The 18,657-nt window shown below is 40.6% G+C and overlaps 1 protein-coding gene across 2 annotated transcripts in view; it reads left to right on the forward strand.

Annotated features, from left to right (window-relative positions):
- The first annotated feature begins 10,588 nt into the window (after positions 1-10,588).
- fam43a (family with sequence similarity 43 member A) overlaps positions 10,589-18,657 on the forward strand; it is a 78,198-nt gene continuing 70,129 nt past the window's right edge. The window contains exon 1 of one of the 2 annotated variants that reach the window (XR_007956540.1): positions 10,589-12,103. Coding sequence is in view for 1 of the 2 variants with exons in the window: in XM_052018769.1 (XP_051874729.1) it covers positions 10,830-11,897 (1,068 nt within the window). In the remaining variant the exon portion in view is untranslated. Of the gene's footprint in view, positions 14,730-18,657 lie in introns of those variants that run through there. The other variant, XM_052018769.1, reaches the window with a different exon arrangement.

Raw genomic sequence — 18,657 nt, forward strand, 5'->3', positions numbered from 1 at the left:
ATTCAGATCTCCTAAACAAATAAATAAATAAAACTACAATTGGCAGACGCATTTAACAGGAAAGTAACAATTGCACACAATACAATGTGGAAAGGGTACTTCAGGTCCTACACCAAGAATGGCTTGGTTGCATCTGACCAAGCTGGCTCAATGCTGATGGATGTAGATACCAGAAAGGGGTCTGCAGTAAGTGGGTAAGTAAGCCAAAAGGATGGATACACTTGTCTTCGCTATTTTATCTATTGCAGATTCATCTATGCATGATAGAATTGCACAGGCCTTGTGGAGATAAAGTCCCATCTTCACAATGAGGACATGGCCCGTCATTGCAGATTTGTCAGTACAGAACTGGAGATCCGGGAGTGACACAGTGATGCAACAGTTAGAGCTGCTGCCTCATAGGTCCAGGAACCTGGGTTCAAGCAAGACCTTGGGTGCTGTCTCTGTGGAATTTGTAAGTTCTCCCTGTGACCATATATGTTTCCATTGACTTCTCCTGTTTTCTCCCACATCCCAAAAGTGTGCTGGTAGGTTACTTGGCCAGTGTAAATAGATAAGTGGCAATAGATGCAAAAGGGAATTGATCGGCATGTGAAAGAGGAGAATTTGAAAGGGTATGAGGAATAAAGTGAGGGGGAATGGGCTAATGGGATTGCACTGTTGGGAGCTGTCATGGACTCAAGGGGCTGAATGGTCTCTTCTATTTAGTTAGCTTGTTGCATCTGTAAAGGGGTTGTACGTTTATTTTATGTAATTTTTAATTGATAACCATGATAACAGGCATTTCTTTATGAACCAATAAAGTGTTCTGTTCCTTAACCCCTTGGCAGGTCTGAGATTAGAAGAAAATACTGAAATCTTATAAATATATTAGATATATAAAAATCTTAGATATATATAGATATATATATATAAAAAAAACTGTACATTATTTTAAAGATTTGCTATTTCTTAGCAAAAATCAGAGCTGGTAGATGGCCACAAGCTTCCTGATCACCATCCATTGTGCAACAAAGATTTTTGATCAATTTTTTATGAATTGGCTAACACCTAGCACAGGGAAATCATTTTCCCATGTGTGTTTTGTTTCTTTTGGGTTTAGAATGGATCATTCATAATTTACGGAAGTATCTTACCAAATCGTCCTTTCTAAATGGGCTAAAAGTACATCAACTGAAGCTAACTCTCAGGGAGATCAAATTAGTAACGAGCATTATGAAATGAAATTAATCTGCTTAATTTGTGAACATGAGAATATTTTGTAACAGGGCCAAAGTCAAGTTTCCAGTATTCTTTTCCACATTTGTCTCATTCTCCAGCAAATTCTACATTGAATTCTGGTCACAGTGCAACATTATTTGTGCAGATAATTGGGTGGCAAATCCCACCTGCCCACACACACCACCCCAAACAATTTGGACCTAATTATGCCACTCATGTTTTTTTTCTGCCCTGTGGAATACACAAAAAAAAACACAAACTAGTGGTGCTCAAAAGTGCTTTAAACCAAGGTGTCACATGTCAGATGTCAAAAGCTAAGCCACTTTTTCCAAGGGCAAAAAAATTCGCAGATGAACCTCTCCATAAGAGAATACATGGAATCCATTCTCAATGTGATTTAGGTTCCACAATAGTAATACAAAAACCTAAAAATGCATTGCAATTCAGCATCAATACTTATCACAACCTTTTTTTATCTGCCATTTGTTGCACACAAGGTATTGAGATAAATGTTTAGAAATTGAGTTCACCCTTTTTTCTAGTGCTACATTGGTGCTGTGTGTAGAACTAACAAAGAGAGATGAAATTGGTGAAAAGCCCAGTTAAAAAGTTATCTTGTACCAAAACTTTATCTGTGCATTACCCAATGACGTTAGCCTTCAGAATTTCCAGCATTTCCCACATTGACCACTGGGGAGTCAACTTTTGAAGAACACTCTAAGATAAGATACGATAAGATATCTTTATTAGTCACATGTACATCAAAACACACAGTGAAATGCACCTTTGCGTAGAGTGTTCTGGGGGGCAGTCCGCAAGTGTCGCCACACTTCTGGTGCCAACATAGCATGCCCACAACTTCCTAACCCATACGTCTTTGGAATGTGGGAGGAAACTGGAGCACCCAGAGGAAACCCATGCAGACACGGGGAGAACATACAAAGTCCTTACAGACAGCGGCCGGAATTGAACCCGGGTTGCTGGTGCTGTAATAGTGTTACGCTGACTGCTATGCTACCGTGCCACTGTCTCCATGGCACAAAAGGCTGCCACAAAGGTAAAGGAAGAAGGGGTTTGGGGTGGGGGAGGGGATTCACAGTCCTCTCTGTGTGTCTGGGCACCCCTCCTGCCCATGTAATCACTAGTACAATCTAAAAATCAGTTCAAAGTGGCGTTTATGCAAATTGCATAATAATGTACATAAATAGATCCAACTTCTAGCAAGAGGTTGTTCCTTAACACTAAAGAAATACAATAGTTTCTGAGATGATGGCAGAAACATGTTTTATCAGTTGTATAGGAATATTTGTCTCTACTGGCACATCATAGCAAATCATCAGACTTTCACCCCTATGCATACATGATGTGGATAAAAGTGGAATGAAACTTATTGGAACATGGAGTAAATGTAGAATAATGGGGCAACAGGTGAATGCACAACATAATATAGAATATAAAGTAAACTGATGGAATAATACTTTATAATCCTTGTATTTTAATATATCTTGTACTTTGACCACAGCTAAGAATATAATTTATTACGTTCCACTTTAAAATTCAAAGAAATTGTCGATTGTCAAAAAAGGCAGCCATATGTACAAATAGTTTAATTTGTTCTTTCCTGACAACACAAAATAGCAGAGGATAATGAATGAGAACAGATTCTTACTTGGATTTTATTACTTGAGTTTCTTGGGTAAAAGCATACTGCCACTACAGAACTTGACTCTCTTAATAGACAAAAAAAGATTGGAAGGAAAACAAAGGCAAAGGAAGTGATGTTGTTCCTATTAATCACAACATTTATTTGAATGCAATGCAACTCAAGGTCTTGAAACAGCATCATTAAAGCAGAATGGGGAAACAGGAAACAAAGCAAAGGATTTAAACTATCTTCTCTTTTCTAATTAGAGGATTTAGCTCAAACCTCCACTCCTGACATCTAAGTAATTCTGAGGATGAATTCCAAACAATTACTAATTGGCATTTAAAAATATTCCTGTCTCTTCAACATTATTACAGCTTGCTATAAACAAATTAACTGCTATGTTTCCCTATTTAATGACCGTGAGCATTCTTCAAAAGTAATTCTTAATTAATTTTGAAGTACTACGGGACATCTTATGATCATGAAAGACTCTGTATAAATGCAAATTATTTCTTCAATTTTAGAAACTAATAATAACCACATAATTAGTGGAAATATAAATGTTAAAAATTAAATATAGCAAGGGTGCACTTCTGGAAAAAGGGCAAGTTCATCTATCGTTGTACTGGAAATACCACAACTGTGTCGCAAAAACTGTTTACTCAAGTTCAAAGTGATGTGAAGAGAATTTGAAGCATGTACAAATGATTTTATCAGCTCATTCTATGTAAACTACATATAAGACCATTATAACTGTGTCCAGTTTATCATAACTATGTCTAGATTCTTTAAGAAATCAAATGTAAAGTTAGCATGAAATGAAAGGCTACAACAAATTTTAATTAAATTTAATTAAATTTACTCACACTATTTCTCAAAAATGTTACTGCAGACTATTTTACCTCATCAGTCTTTGGCATACACCATCATATCCAGCAAACAAGCAAACATTCATATTTCAGGTCTTATGAGTCCTCAGTGAAAAATCAGTAATTGAATATGTACTGTTATTGTCAACAGGTGGCACTATTTCATTACATCCCAAGTGCCCAGAAAATAATAGTGAATGCTCATAAACTTTGTGTTCCTCTCCTGTTAGCTGTAAACTGAATAATCAATCATTCAGCTACAAAATAGATTTTTTCTTATTGATCATAAATCTGGTAGCTCTGGATTGATGTATAGTACACTGTTTTTAATTAGGATATGATGCAGTTTCCAATAATGGTGAAAATAACAGGCATGCCAAAGAGATAAAAATGGCACGTTTCCAGATCAGTGCCACATGCTTTATGGACATTCAGGTGCTATTTCAGTTCATGAATGGTGCCATGTGTGGGTGTTTACTAGTGAGATAAAGCATGTGGGCCACTATATTGTTGAGGGCATTGGTAATCCCTGTTTAGGCAAATCCTGAAGTTAATTGATGCCAGCGCTTCCAATTTGGAGGTTAAATTAATACTGGTTAATTAAGGCTTGTACCGTTGACTACTGCACAGTACTAAATAGCTGACAGCACAAAGTTAGCAAGCTGCCTACATCCAAAGTAATGGAGATGAGTTAAGCTCATAACACAATCTCTGCATCCTTTTGCCCCAGATTATGTGTATTCAGCCCCCAGATTATGTGTAAAATTTGACAAGAAGATGGGGACTAATGGGAATAGTTCTATAAATCAGGCAACAGAATCAGGATACCTGAAATAACCACACCCATCCAACCTGCTGCACACCAAACTGTTGTTCCCTGTTTATTATCATGATACCAAGATTTTGCAAGTACTCACTGTGCCATAGGTTGCACTAATGCATCAGCGAGCAGTCCAATTTTATCAAAGTCCCCTACCAATTAAAGTTTGCTTGAACAGCTTAAAACCACATTGCTCCTTCTAAAGGAGCTACAGGCAATGAAAATCATCACATAAGTGACCGTCACTTGATCGTAGACAATGACATAGCATCAGGGAGGGTAGGATGCTGCACTGGATGGTATACTGAAGGGGGAGGTGAGGAAGAGAGGTGACCTTTATTCACTTGGAATCAAGACAGTTCAAGAGCCTGGGTACAGTGTGGCATAAGTGCAATGACTTCACATGCATGGTATCTTCAAATGGCATGTCTCACCAAACCTGCCTCTAACTTTACATCCATTTGCCTTCCATTGGTAACCAAGAAAACATCTCTATCATTCAACATTTGTGCCTAACCACCACAAGGTCCACTGCACAGTAACCAGTGCTCTAAGATTCACAGTTGTATTCCACAACTTCTCAGCTATTCAACTATGAAAATCACATCACCCAAACACATTTGTAACACTGAAATATTTCCCTCTCTAGCAGAATTAGCTGGGCACAGCCAGTGCCAGCACCTGGCAGCACCAGTGCCAGTGTCAGCACTAGCAGCAGCATCAGTGCTAAGACCAGAGCCCACACCAACACCAGCACCAGCTTCTGTGTGAGAAATAGCAGCACCACCACTAGTACCAGTGCTATCACCAGCATCAGCACCGCCACAGGGCCAGGTCCAGCCTCAGTGCCAGCACCAGCTTTTAATAGCAGCAGTACAAGCATCAGAGCCTGCACCATCATCAAGGCCAGCACATGTGTTGGCATCATCAACAGCATCAGCCAGCACAGACATCAATGCCAGCAACAGGACGCATGCAAGCACCAGTACCAGTGCCAACAAGCTGGCAGGGGATAGGTGTGGGGGCAATACTTTACCTCCTGGATAGAGAGTGCTTGTCATAATTACAGCAATGCAGACCTAGTCCATGACCAGCAGCAAGTCAGAACCTGTTGAAGAGAATGCTTTCTCGTACCTAATCCTCATTTTCACATCCCAATTCAAGCTCAGCCCAAGCTCCTTTCTGATTTACAAGTTGCCGATAGTGTGAATATGCAGCTCTTCATGTGCTCCCTGCACCATCAACCAACCCTTGTGCCTTTCTTCATTCATGTGGTGGTGATAGAAGAGCGGAAAGACAGTGAAGGTGAAGGCATGCTCCTACTCCATTCAATGTTCACCGGCTCAAATACTTTGCTGCAGGAGATGTAATCAGCACCTGGTGAGTAACTGGGCATGAGTGTGCTGAAGCCAGGGCAGGGTAAAAGGGTAGCAGAAATGCCAAACCCCAGGTGGTGAGCTCTGCTGAAGACAACTCAGATGAAGACTTAGGAAGTGCAGCCTATGAAAGAAGACTGTTATGGAATGCTTAGTGCATTCAGCTGACTTCCCAGGAAACTTCCACACATGGAGGATCGAGCAAGGAACCTGGCGGAGTCCAGCACCTCAGAGCTGCACGGAGCTTGGAACTCATCTTTTCCAGCAGGACCCAGCCATGACGCACAATCTGATGACTGTTGTCTCAGCTGCTGCTGCACCACAGCAGAGGCCATACATGTTGTGGTGCTGCAGTGGAAGCACAGAATTTGTACACTGAAGCACAATTTGCTGCCAGTGAAGCTCAGAATAATTCCATCATGAGCGTGAGTGCCGGTGATTAAAAGAGCTTGCACAATCCCTGCTGTCCAGCTCCAGTCTTGTTAAGGATTGTTGTAGCACCACTTTGGTTGTTGCTGTGACTTAGTGAAGAACAAATCTATTATCTACTCTCATGACCACTACTACGATTCTGCTGGTGCCCTTGCTGTTGTCTATCAGCCGACCTGTCTGCTTAGACCACTGTTGCTGTGATGAGAAAGTACAGACTGAAGTCATGTCTTCTAGGTCAAAAGCTGTTCAAGGTTGCCCCCTATGGCCATCTAAAATTCCTTCAATACATTTCAACGTCCTTGCAACAATCATGATGTGGCTACTTGGGAAACACTTCACTGGACAGACAAATGTGCATGGGAAACAAACACTACATGGATACTGGCCATTGATCAACCTGAGGCATCTGTAGGTCATGGACCAACTGGACCTCCAGAAAGTGGAAGTACATCTTTGAATTCACACGTGATGTCCACAATGCAATGTGAGTGCAATCAAAGGGACCTTGTTTCATTAGGAAGGTTGCATACTTGGCCAAGCTGCCTGCTCACTCTGAGTGCTATTTTCTTCCAAGGGAGAAGAGATGTAGTCAGCTTTCTTGGTAAAGAATCATATATGCCTCATGTCCTCTGAGGTGGATTTTGAATTATTGCTGCTGGAACTTGGCTCGCCTTGCTGTCAAGAGCCTTTCTCTCCTTCTTGCTCCTCCCTCTCCTAGCAGGTTGCTCTGCTCTACACATGTTCTGCACATTCTCTCTGTTATAATGCACAGTGCAGGATGGCTTCTTTACCTTTGGGAGTGATTGCACAAATTCCTTGAGCTCTAGCAGACTCCTCCTACCACTTTCAAAGCCTAAAGAATGTTGGAAGCACCATACACCACTTGAATCAACATTCAATGAGCAGCTAATACTGGTTATACCTTCAACTGGCACAGGTGAGGGCTCCAACCTGTTGCAGAACATGTGTTCCTCTTTGCATATTAAACACATGACACATTTGAAGGCATTGACATTAAATCAGCACTGCATGCTGACTGATGTCATGACCTACCTACCACCATCACATGAGCCAGTGCGCTTCCCAAAACGGGAAGCAGTGCAGCACACAAAGAAAAGCCAGTGAGCAACAGACATCAAAATGGACGCAAAGCAAGACCTATGGTGCCCAGTCATGGGTACAGGCAGCCAGATATTGCATCACTCTTGTCCTTTTTCTTTTCAAGAGGTTAAATGTTGCATTGAAGGTTATATGAAAGTAGGTCACAGATTGAATGGTGGAGCAGGCTTCAAGAGCCAAATTGTCAGCTTCTGTTGCAATGTTCCTCTTTTCTCGGTATTCAATTAACTCACTGAAGCTATTGATTGTTTGTCATCTCACTACAGCTGAATTGCCACATAAATAGTTCTACTGCAAATTTTGTTCAATAAAAAATTGATTTGGTGCTTAGAATGTTTGAGTATTATCACACAGCGGTTGTTCTATTATTTTCAACAACAATAAAATGTGAAAAATAAAGCTTACTTGTGAGAGAAATGAGTAATATACCACACTTTCAATTATACAACCTATTGCATGATTTCCTGAAAGCAGAGCATCACAATGCTTGCCATTAATTTTTTTGTCCAACTATTCAACCCAACAAATTTAAGTTTTACTGGTCAGATTACAGCAAGATTTTACCAGTGTCTGAGGCCTCACAAGTTATTTCACTCTTTTGATGAAGTTAATGACTCCAAATGAGATTCCATGGAACTCTCCGTTCTGGAGTCAGTACTTCAGAGTAAGCAACAACTTCCAATTATATAGTGCTGCTGACAATAAAAACTTCCTGAGGTGCCCAACAGAAGCCTTTTCATCTTGTTAGACAGTCTCTCAGGACCATAGATGAGTTGCTTCCACTTCAGTTCCATGGGCTCTGATATTGGTAATGAGGCCAAAGAGGTGCCTGTGTGGACTCTGCCGCAGGTGGGGCAAGGGGTACTCGAAGGGGGAGGTGAATGAGTAGTTTGGCAGCTGCTTCATTCCTTCCACTGTTTGTACTGGGTTTCTGCATGCTTTTGATGAATAGCCACAAGGTTATCAATGTCTCTGCACTACTGCAGTCATGGGCCAGGGGCTCTCAAGAGTCCATGGGATGTTAAACTTCTTCACAGAGGATTTGAGGACATTCTTCAATCTTTTCCCCTCTCCACCTGAGTTAATATTGGGACAGAGCTTGGAACAGGGTGTCTATTTCGGAAGTCTGCTATTGAACATGCAAACAACGTTGCCTTCCCTTTGGAGTCAACTGAGTATAATTAGGATGTCAATGCTGGGGATATTAACCTGGGAGAGGATGTTGACCTTGGTTCAATATCATTCCAGTCGATTTGGAGGATTTTGCAGAGATAGCATTATTGGGATCTCTCCAGTGCTTGAAGGGTCTGATGTAGTCAGTTCAGGTCTCAGAAGCATACAAGGATCAAGGCTGCCTGGTAGACCATCAGCTCCATGCTAGATTTAGGGACTTAATCTTCAAACACTCTTTTCCTCAGACATCCAAAGGATATGTTGGCACACGGAAGACAATGGTGAAATTCATCATCATTATCTGTCTCCATTGAGGGCTGAGTCCTGAGACATGATAAACAACCAACGTTTTCCAGAGTCTTGTTGTGAACCTCTATTATTGAAAGGTGGTGTTTTGCAGATGCTAGCATGAGTTCCATTCTCTTGAATGACTTAGAGTTCAGCCTCCAGATGTGAGTATATACAAGTGTTATCTAGATACTGTAGCTGGAATGAGCTTAATTCTGGAGTGGAAGCAATGTTTAGCCACAGAATCATAGAGTCATACAACACGAAAACAGGTCCATTGCCTTCTCTATCCATGCCGGCCATCTACTACCTATCTATATTGATCCTATTTTCCAGCACTCACTCTGTAGCTTTCAATGCCATGGCATTTCAAGTGCTTACCTAAATATTGCTTTAACGTTAAGCCATGTCTGGTGGTTGAAGCAGCTACCTGAAGTGACGATCATATCCATAGCTCTTCTAAGTGGCCAGGACCCACACTGTGAATGAGGATGCAGCTCTTCAGCCACTGATGGAAGTGGTTAAGCCTGACACTGAGTAATTGAGGTAGATTGTGAGGTCAAGAGTCCATCTTAACATACTAGGGAAGCGTTCCATAGCCTTATAACAGCGGATAGAAGCTGTCCTTGAGCCTGGTGGTACGTGCTTTCAGGCATTTGTATCTTCTGCTCAATGGGTACAAAAGCCTGAAAGCACGTACCACCAGGCTCAAGGACAGCTTCTATCCTGCTGTTATAAGACGATTGAATGGTTCCCTCATACAATAAAATGGACTCTTGACCTCACAATCTACCTTGTTATGACCTTCCACCTTACTGTCTACCTGCACTGTACTTCCTCTGTAACTGTAACATTTTATTCTGCACTTTGTATCGTTTTATCTTGTACTACCTCAATGAACCACGTAATGAATTTATCTGTATGAACGGTATGCAAGACAAGTTTTTCATTGTACCTCGGTACATGTGATAATAATAAACCAATTTACAAATTGAGAAAGATCTGACTCTGCCTCACAAGAGGATATTAGGCAGACGATGAAAGGCTAGGTTAAAGTAGTAGTATTTAAGGATACTAAAGATGGAAAAGGGTGGGTGGGAGGAGGGAACGAAATTTCAGAGTTTTGGCAGCTATAGGAACGCCTGCCACTGAAACAATAAAGCTAGCTCAAGGCTGCCGAGGGGCTTTCTGACGGCAGGTGGCGGTACAGTCTCTCCAGCCTGTCACCTACATCAGCAAAGCTCACTGGAAAGTCGATCAGGGAACCTCAAGTGGCTTTTTCCGAGGACACCTTGGCCCGCTGAAGCGTTTCATTTCTCCAAGGAACATCCTCTAACCCACCAGCTTCTCGGTATTAATATCTGAACATCATACCCTCAGCCGCTTTACCGCTCCCACCAGCACGGTCTCAGGAATTTTATGTAAATCGTTCACGAATAAATTATTGTCTTTTCTCTCTCTCTCTCTCTCCCAGCCTGTGTTGGTGACAAAACATTCACAAGCAAAAATAGAAGTTAATTTGTAATGGGTCCCATTTGTCGTGCAGTGAGCGCTGGGCATTTCACCTGAATGTTGGCGAAATGCCAGCTGCGGTTTCCAGGCACTCGAATGGTTAACTGCTTTATCTCCTCGGGAACTCACGGCGAGAACTTCCTCAATCCTCGGTAGCTCCTCCCCTCTCCGGTGACTGGATGGTTCGCCCCAGTTGATATTTACAGCTCTCTGCCTCCAACCATTGGAACTTACACGAGTCAGTGTCAGAAACATGAGCAGCCGAGAGCCCGTCTAGTACAGGCATGGGAACGGCCGGGGTGCTCATCTCCCCACAGCTATGACATTGTAAACAAATTAAGAGTTATATATTATATATTTATGCATCAGCGATGCTACCTTGGAAGAAAAATAAATTTGATTTAATCGAGAAGCAGCAGCCAAAGCAGCTCGGCTACTCGGTGAGTTTGAACTGTAACACCATCACCTCGCTTGCCCGCGCTTGTCCGGACGTGGTGGCGGAGAGTGCCCTCAACCGGGTCTGCAGCATGTTCAAATCCAAGAGGAGGAAGATCAAGATCACAGGCGAGGATCCCACCTACACGGTGCTGTACCTCGGCAACGCCGCCACCATTCAGTCCAAAGGTGAAGGCTGCGCCGATGTGGCGGTGACCAAAATCTGGAGCAAGAGCGAGCAGGGCAAGAACGGCACCAGGATGAAGCTGACCATCAGCTCTCAGGGAATCCGCATGGTTCACGTGGACGGCAAGGCGAGAAGACCGGGACATCTGTACCTCCTGCACAGGATCACTTACTGTGTGGCAGATCCCCGGTCCCCCAAAATCTTCGCCTGGATCTACAGGCACGAACTGAAGCACAAGGCTGTGATGCTCCGGTGCCACGCCGTGCTGGTGTCCAAACCCGAGAAGGCGAAGGCAATGGCCCTCCTCCTCTACCAGACCTCCAGCAACGCCCTGGCCGAGTTCAAGAGGCTGAAGAGGAGGGACGACGCCAGGCATCAGCAACAGAAGCTGATCGGGGAGCAGACTATCCCCCTGGTCCCGCTGAGGAAGCTCATGAACGGCCAGTGCAGCTACAAGCCCCCGGTGGAGAGGAGCAGGAGCGCCCCGAAGCTGGGATCCATCACCGAAGACCTGGTGGGAGAGGAGGAGGAACAGAGAGCCCTGCTGGAGATCAGTCTGGAGTACGAGGACATCCTGGGCAGGGCAGAGACCTCGCACAGCGACGAGCGCCAGGGCTTTACCGAGCTCATCAGCGACCTGGGGGAGCTGACGATAGGCAACGATGTCCAGTTACTGAGGGCTGACCTGCGAGTGACCAGACTCCTGTCCGGGGAAAGCACCAGCAGCGAGTCGTCGCTAGGCAGCGGCACCAGCGACCAGGACGCGGTGGCAGCAGCGGACGACAGCGAGGAAGGCGATCTACAAGAGATGGGATAATTGTGTCCGTCCTTGGAACCGGCAGCGACCACATCCCGCGTGTTGCCTCTCACCTTCCCCGTACCTCATCTTTACTGTAACTTTAAGATGGTAAAAAGAGGAAGAAGAACTACGTGCAATTCAGGAAAATGCATGCACAAAAAGCTTTTCAAAAGGACATTCTCTGGCTTACAGTTTTGCGCCAACTTTATTCGTTCCCTGAATGAGTAAGTAGAAGATTTAACATTTAGAAATGGAAGTTGCGATGTCTGAGCCGGTCTGGTCCCTCTTGCAATAAACTTCCTATGGAAGTGGCGACAGTGATGGTTGAAGGCTGGGACACGTTTGGAACTGCTTGTGTCGGCATTGTGACCGCCAGCATACTGCCGTTCCTAAAGCCCCCTCCTCCAGTTCACCGCAGTGGGCGCCAAGGTGGCCGCTATTGACCATTTGATCTGCTGCGAGTGCCACTATCTAGTGGCCACGGGCAGGGAAGCAAAGCTTTACCTCCAGACTTATGTTGGTGTCTCAGTGGTTAGACTGGCAGGTGCAGATGCACTGGGTGAGCGCCGTTGTGAAGTCCAGTCAGGCCAGGATGTGGTTTACAAGACAAAACCGTTCAGGCTATGGCAATTAAATAAACACTTGGCCAAAAAAATGGAGAAAGTAAGGTGGAAAGGACGTTGATGGATAGTGGTGTACATTTGTAAACACTCTATCAATTCTTGGTCTCTAAACTCAACCTCAGTTGTCCAGTGTTGTAGGGTGGTGCTCTTGAGTGCTTGAGATACATGGAAGACTATATTGACTCAGGCAATGTTCAGGTGTTCCCCAAGTACCTTAATCCACTGTTAGACCCTCATATGGGGCACTGGGAGGCCTGATACTTGTTTAGGACCCTGCTATAAAATTGGTCAAAAATTAATTTGCCCTTAAAGGAGCAGGTGTGTGACTCTTGGCTCCATAAGGGTGAGGCAGTAGGGGAAGGGGGAAGCTGCTGCTGGCCTGCATGCATCCCATTCCTTTAACCTCCAGCTCCCTTCCACTCTGCTGGAGGAGCACTTCTATGGTCAGAGTGACCATGGGAATGTCCAGTTGTATCAAGTAAATCACTGGTTTTCTGGTAATTTGGTCTGATGGCCAATTAAAGGCAAATCTGAAGCTGATCCCTTGGAGGCTCAGCTCACAGTCACTTTACAGATTCTGCACTCATAGGCAGCTACTAATCAAATACCATCCCTGCTTCCCCTCCCCACCCCACACACACACAGATACACACTACACACACGCACACAAGCAGATGCTTGCACACACATAGTAAAGAACATATTTGGTGCATTACAGCAGCAATTATTCAATCATTTCCCACTTTGTCATTTTCATTTGAAGTGGCCTCATTTGTTGAAGAAAGGCTTAATGAAAGATTAAATTATTTTCATCAGTTTTAGTGTTGCATTCCCTCCTTATTCATTTTTTCCACGTTTAATTTTCTTATGCTTCATGTTGGTTTCATCTTTTTAAAGTACTGTTGACTATCTTCTCCGTACTCTCTCTCATGTCCTTGTTTCTTATCTGTTTTCCCCTATGCACCTATGATAGAAGGACAGCCACTTGCTGGCTTATGGTTTCAAAACCTCAAGCTTTTGTCAGATACACACAGAATTATGTATTAAGAATTCTTGCATTTTTTCCAATATATACTTTGAGACTTCTGATTAGATCCCAGAAAAGATACACCTTTGATTTAAAATGAAAAGCACGTTTTAAGGCTGTACCCATAAAAGACTTTTCCCTGATCCCATATACTTTGATTTGAGAAATGAGGAATAAACAAAAAGGTAAGCCAAGTTAATGCCTTTTGAAAGAATGCTCCTTCTGGAACAGACAATGTAATATGAACAATCAAAGATTTAAACCTATGAATTTATAATATATATATATTTCAGCCTAAATATTAAGCACTAAGAAAGAAAACCACTGCACTGTTAGATTATGTTTTGCCTTTTAGATTAATGGTACTATGAAATTATTTTCATGGTCAAAGATATTCCGACTAAAACACATAATTCTTGCTACAGTGGTACACATTTGTTGATAGATGGAGCTCACATGAGTTTGGAAGCTACTGGAAAGATAGAGCACATCCCTTTACAGAATATGAAACAATCTTCACTTCTGGTGACGGCTGATATTGAATTGGCTGCCCAATGTGCATATTTCTCAAAGTTTATTTCCATAAAAATCAATTGAAATAAAAATTGGGAGAGATGTAATATGGCTTGCTGTTTTGCTTTCTTCCATTTTATACCGTTCAACAATTTCAAAACTATCCGTATTTCTTTATCAGAATGTGATAAGGTAAAGGAAAACTACTTCTAGTACCTTGAAATTATTATCTGACTTGACTGAATCAATTTTCAGTAATATATGGAATGGATTCCTTACATTTGTCTTTTCTCCTTATGGAATGGATGCAGTTTCTTACATTCAGTCACACACCATGGTTATTTGTCTTAAATTAAGTATTTGTTTACAATCTCTTTATTGATTCACAGAATTTACTCTTGCCTGTTACACTCTGTGGTTTGTAAATTGCACTGTTGTGAATTCTTAACCAGTATTTTATTGTCTGTAAATAGTTTTGTGATTGGATATAATATAATTTCTATGCTGTGCAAAAGAAAGTTGCACCAAGCATAGGATGTCCTAACTTCTGTACATACAATGTGTAAATCTGTACAAGCAAAATGGATGTTATTTTTTAAATATTTGATGAAGAAGTGTCCATCGTTTTTTGTTGGCACAAAATGAAACAATAAAGTCAATGCAAAATGCCTTGTACTGTAGTTTTAAGCTGAAGTGTTGCTGTGCATGATTATATCAAAATGTATGAATAATACAGCAAATTGCAAAATGGAAAAAGACTTTCAGACTAAGCTTGATTAGCTTATGAGCACGGCTTCTCTCATGCATTTAGCTTATGCCCATTCTTCATCCATGCTAAAGGCTTAAGGCATCTTTGATCATGAAAACTGATGTACAGTGTAAACTGCTGAGAATAATAGATAAATGCACGTGGAAGTCATTCTTTTTTGTGACAATAGGTTTTGATGCTGTCAACAGCAAATCCCACTATGAGAATAAAATGAACTCTGTCTGAAAAACATATACATCCTGAATGTGATGTTGTGCTCAAGCAAATTACTTAATTCACAAAACATCATTTGTACTAATGGAGATGAACAACAATGTTGAATGAATCAACAGCATGCAGACTGAATTTGTTTCATAACACTAAATGGCAGTCACATGTTTATTAATTGGCTTTCATCAGCATTTGAATAATTTTGCATAATATATTTTGAAAAAAATGAAAATTTGATTTAAAGTCATAATTTCACACTTCCTTTTTAAAACATAGGCAAAACATAGCAGCTCAGTTGAACACGGTTAAATATTATTCATCAGCTCGGGCACACAGTACAGCAGCCAGAATATACTGTAACTGGATCATCTAGATGTGGTATCTAGATGTGCACAAGTTAACTTAAATGTGATCTAAATAATTCTGGGGAACAAACAGGATAGAAGATAATATCTAGCTCCTCCTAACATGACAGTAACAGATGGTATTGGGAATACGACAATTTAGGTACAAGAAAATGTGTTATTAGTGTTTTTAAGGATGTTGCCTATTTTTGTTTTATCCTATTAGCATACAGTAAACCTTTTTGTTTCCACATAGTTTTGTGTAGTATATCACCATTCTGGTGATCCTCAGACTACTGCACCTCAGCTATCAAAATAGAGAAGACCAAATACATTCAAGGAAAAAGGCACAGGAGAGAGAATTGGAGATCTTGATTTATCTGCTAATTTCCCCTTCCTTGCTCTCTTTGGTGTAGGATCCGTCTTTTGCTGAACACCTCTTTATGTAGGTATTGCTGAGCATGAGAATTTTATTCTATATTATCTTTCCATAACACAGTGTACTGTGCTTCCATTATGTTACTTACATCAGGTTGAAATTGTGTATTTTCTATTCAGGTTTGAAGAAATCCAAAGTAACAAAAAGGTTTGTTTTAATTAGGGTGCTGGTCCTGCTGTTTTCTGTCTCTTTTGACCTTTCAATGACAAAACATCATCCTCCCCAAGATCAACGGGAAATGAAATGTTGGGCTCAATCAGATTAATTCCCATCCAAGTAAAACTCTGTCCATTCTATTGTGTCATGACCTTGAATTGCAAAATATTATATTTTTTTAACAGGAAATTTTCAGCTAAACGTTGGCATTAAAATTATGACTTTTCTTGACACCTTAGTTTTGTTGAACAGATAAAACAATCGTGAACTCCTCGTTGTCTCTGCTGGGAGGAAAATGAATTCATTGGCTGGAAAATTTTGCCCTGAGCTAAAATCCACTGTATTAGCTTCCAGAAAGCCCCCAATCCCTTAAACACAGGCAATTCCACAAGAGAATTATATTTGACTATAATTCTGTGGCAGAGTTCTGCACTTTTAAAAATGTACGTTCATCCTTTAGTAATGAACAAATGAAAAAATAGGAAACTATAGTTATTTTTCACAAATCACTTCCTAAAATGGTTCAATATTTCCAATCAATTTACAATTTATTTATCGCTAGTTTTAACTTTCTTTTTACACTGTAAGCATTTGATAAGCATTAGATTCCTTTAAGTAAACTGAAATCAATGCAGATTTGTCTTGAGGTTTAACCTTCTACTGAAGGTTTGATTTGCTTTATAGTCACTAACCATGAAGTAATTCGACCTTGAAAAAATCTGATTCTCATACAGATGTTTCCCGTACAGTCCACATAAATTCCAGTTAAGTGCAAGCTGTTTGTTTTAAATATTGCATCAGTAACCGAAAGTAGTATTGCATCCTTTTATTTTCCACTCTGCACCGTTAATCAGTGATCCCAATTCTTTGGAAAAGCAGGCAGAATTTTGCAATCAAGAGTGCTCACAACTGAAATTGCTCCTGCTGGCTTTTTAATTATTCGAAAACATAGCATATACAATTGATTTTTAAACAGAATTTCAGTTTTTAAAGTTAATGGTAAACTAAAAAATATTGAGCTTCAAGAGTATGTTTTCTGATTACTGTGACATCAACAGGAGGGCAGAATGGAGGAAGTCACTTATGCCCAACACCCTTAGAGAGCGAAAGTAACCTATAATAATAACCTCCATAGGTCTGATCATTTCAATAATGTTTCTTTGGCTCCCATACACTACTTGGGTTCATAACTTCTTTCCTCTAGTGGTGTCATTAGACTGTTGGAATCAACATAATCATAAAATAGAAAGAAATCATAGTAAAAAGGAATTCATCTTTAATTATGACTTTTAGATTAATTATGTCTTCTACAAAATTACATTACAATGACAGCAACAAATAAGTAGAGTAATAGCTGTTGGAAGAATGACATCATCACTGATATTTTCACAGGTTTGTCCTGTAATCTGAGAGTGAAGTATGACAGAATGTATCCCTTTTTGTTTTTCCCTTTTAGAATATTAGCAAACAATATTCCTAATGTTGTGCTTGTATGTCTATAAAATGTGTTCTCCATATGAATCATTCAAACTAAACTGATGTTCCACAATGCTATATCATTGTCATAATAGTTATTAGAATTAGTTTTCAGGCAATTTTAATAACAGAAAACATATAATACGGAATCCATTTTGTTGTTTGGTCATTGCTTTCCTTGAACCAATCTTCTGGAGATGTATTCCTTTTATGTGCATTATCAAAGCTGCCTATTTCCTAGTGTGGTTCTATGTAAATATTTTAGAATTAGCCCAGTGTCACAAAAGCGTGACTGCAATTTTTGTCAGCATAAGTTCAAGAGTAATCCCCTAGTGTTACCAAATACATTCATTCTGACACTCCTGATGCTGAAACAATCAAGAACATTTACATCCCACATATAAGTTGGATGGAATTTGTGACTTGAACCTCTTGCAGGACCCTTATCAAAGGGCTACTAATCAAAATAATGTACCATTTACCACTCTTAAGAAAAGTTATGAAAACACATATATTATCATGCTATTTATTAACAATTTGGAGGTTTATTTTATTGGATGAGTATAATCATATTTTCTTAGCTGGTGTCTGTGTTAAACTACAAATTCAACAACTGCAATATATTTTGCTTCAATCAGCAAATTGTGATATCACTGCAGATGTTCTAATTGAGTGGTGAGGAAAAGAAAGCTATGGCACACAGTGGAAAACTGCTGATTTTGACTAACATGATTCTTTCAATTTATCTCAGCAGTTTTTTTCTGGTGACCATTCCACACAATAGTTAATAAAAATCTTCTTTCATGGTCGTTAGCTCTAGTCTTTTGAGTGGGTCGGTACCAAATAGTTAAGGAACAACTCATTCAAATTGGGCTCTGTGCATTTTGAATGGACGGATGTTTTTAAGACAATTGGTATTTTGTTTACCTGACTGAAACTTCCATTGGTGGCAATCTACAGATCAATTGTGCTGAACAGCTCAGTATTGATCCAGTCTTGACTTGCATCTTGGTTAGGGCTAAAAAAATCAATAATTTAGAGATGAAATTTGGAAATTACAGCTTATCAAATGAAACAGCTAATGATTTACTGCAGCCATTAATAGTATTTTATGTATCTCATGCTTGCTTTCTATAGTTCAGTAGAAGAGTTTATTTTTGAACAGTGCTGATCAGATCTTGACATCACAGTAATAGCTAATCCTCTTGCAATCTGCTATCA

Source organism: Pristis pectinata, chromosome 6 (genome assembly GCF_009764475.1).
Source record: "Pristis pectinata isolate sPriPec2 chromosome 6, sPriPec2.1.pri, whole genome shotgun sequence".
Taxonomy (NCBI): Eukaryota; Metazoa; Chordata; class Chondrichthyes; order Rhinopristiformes; family Pristidae; genus Pristis; species Pristis pectinata.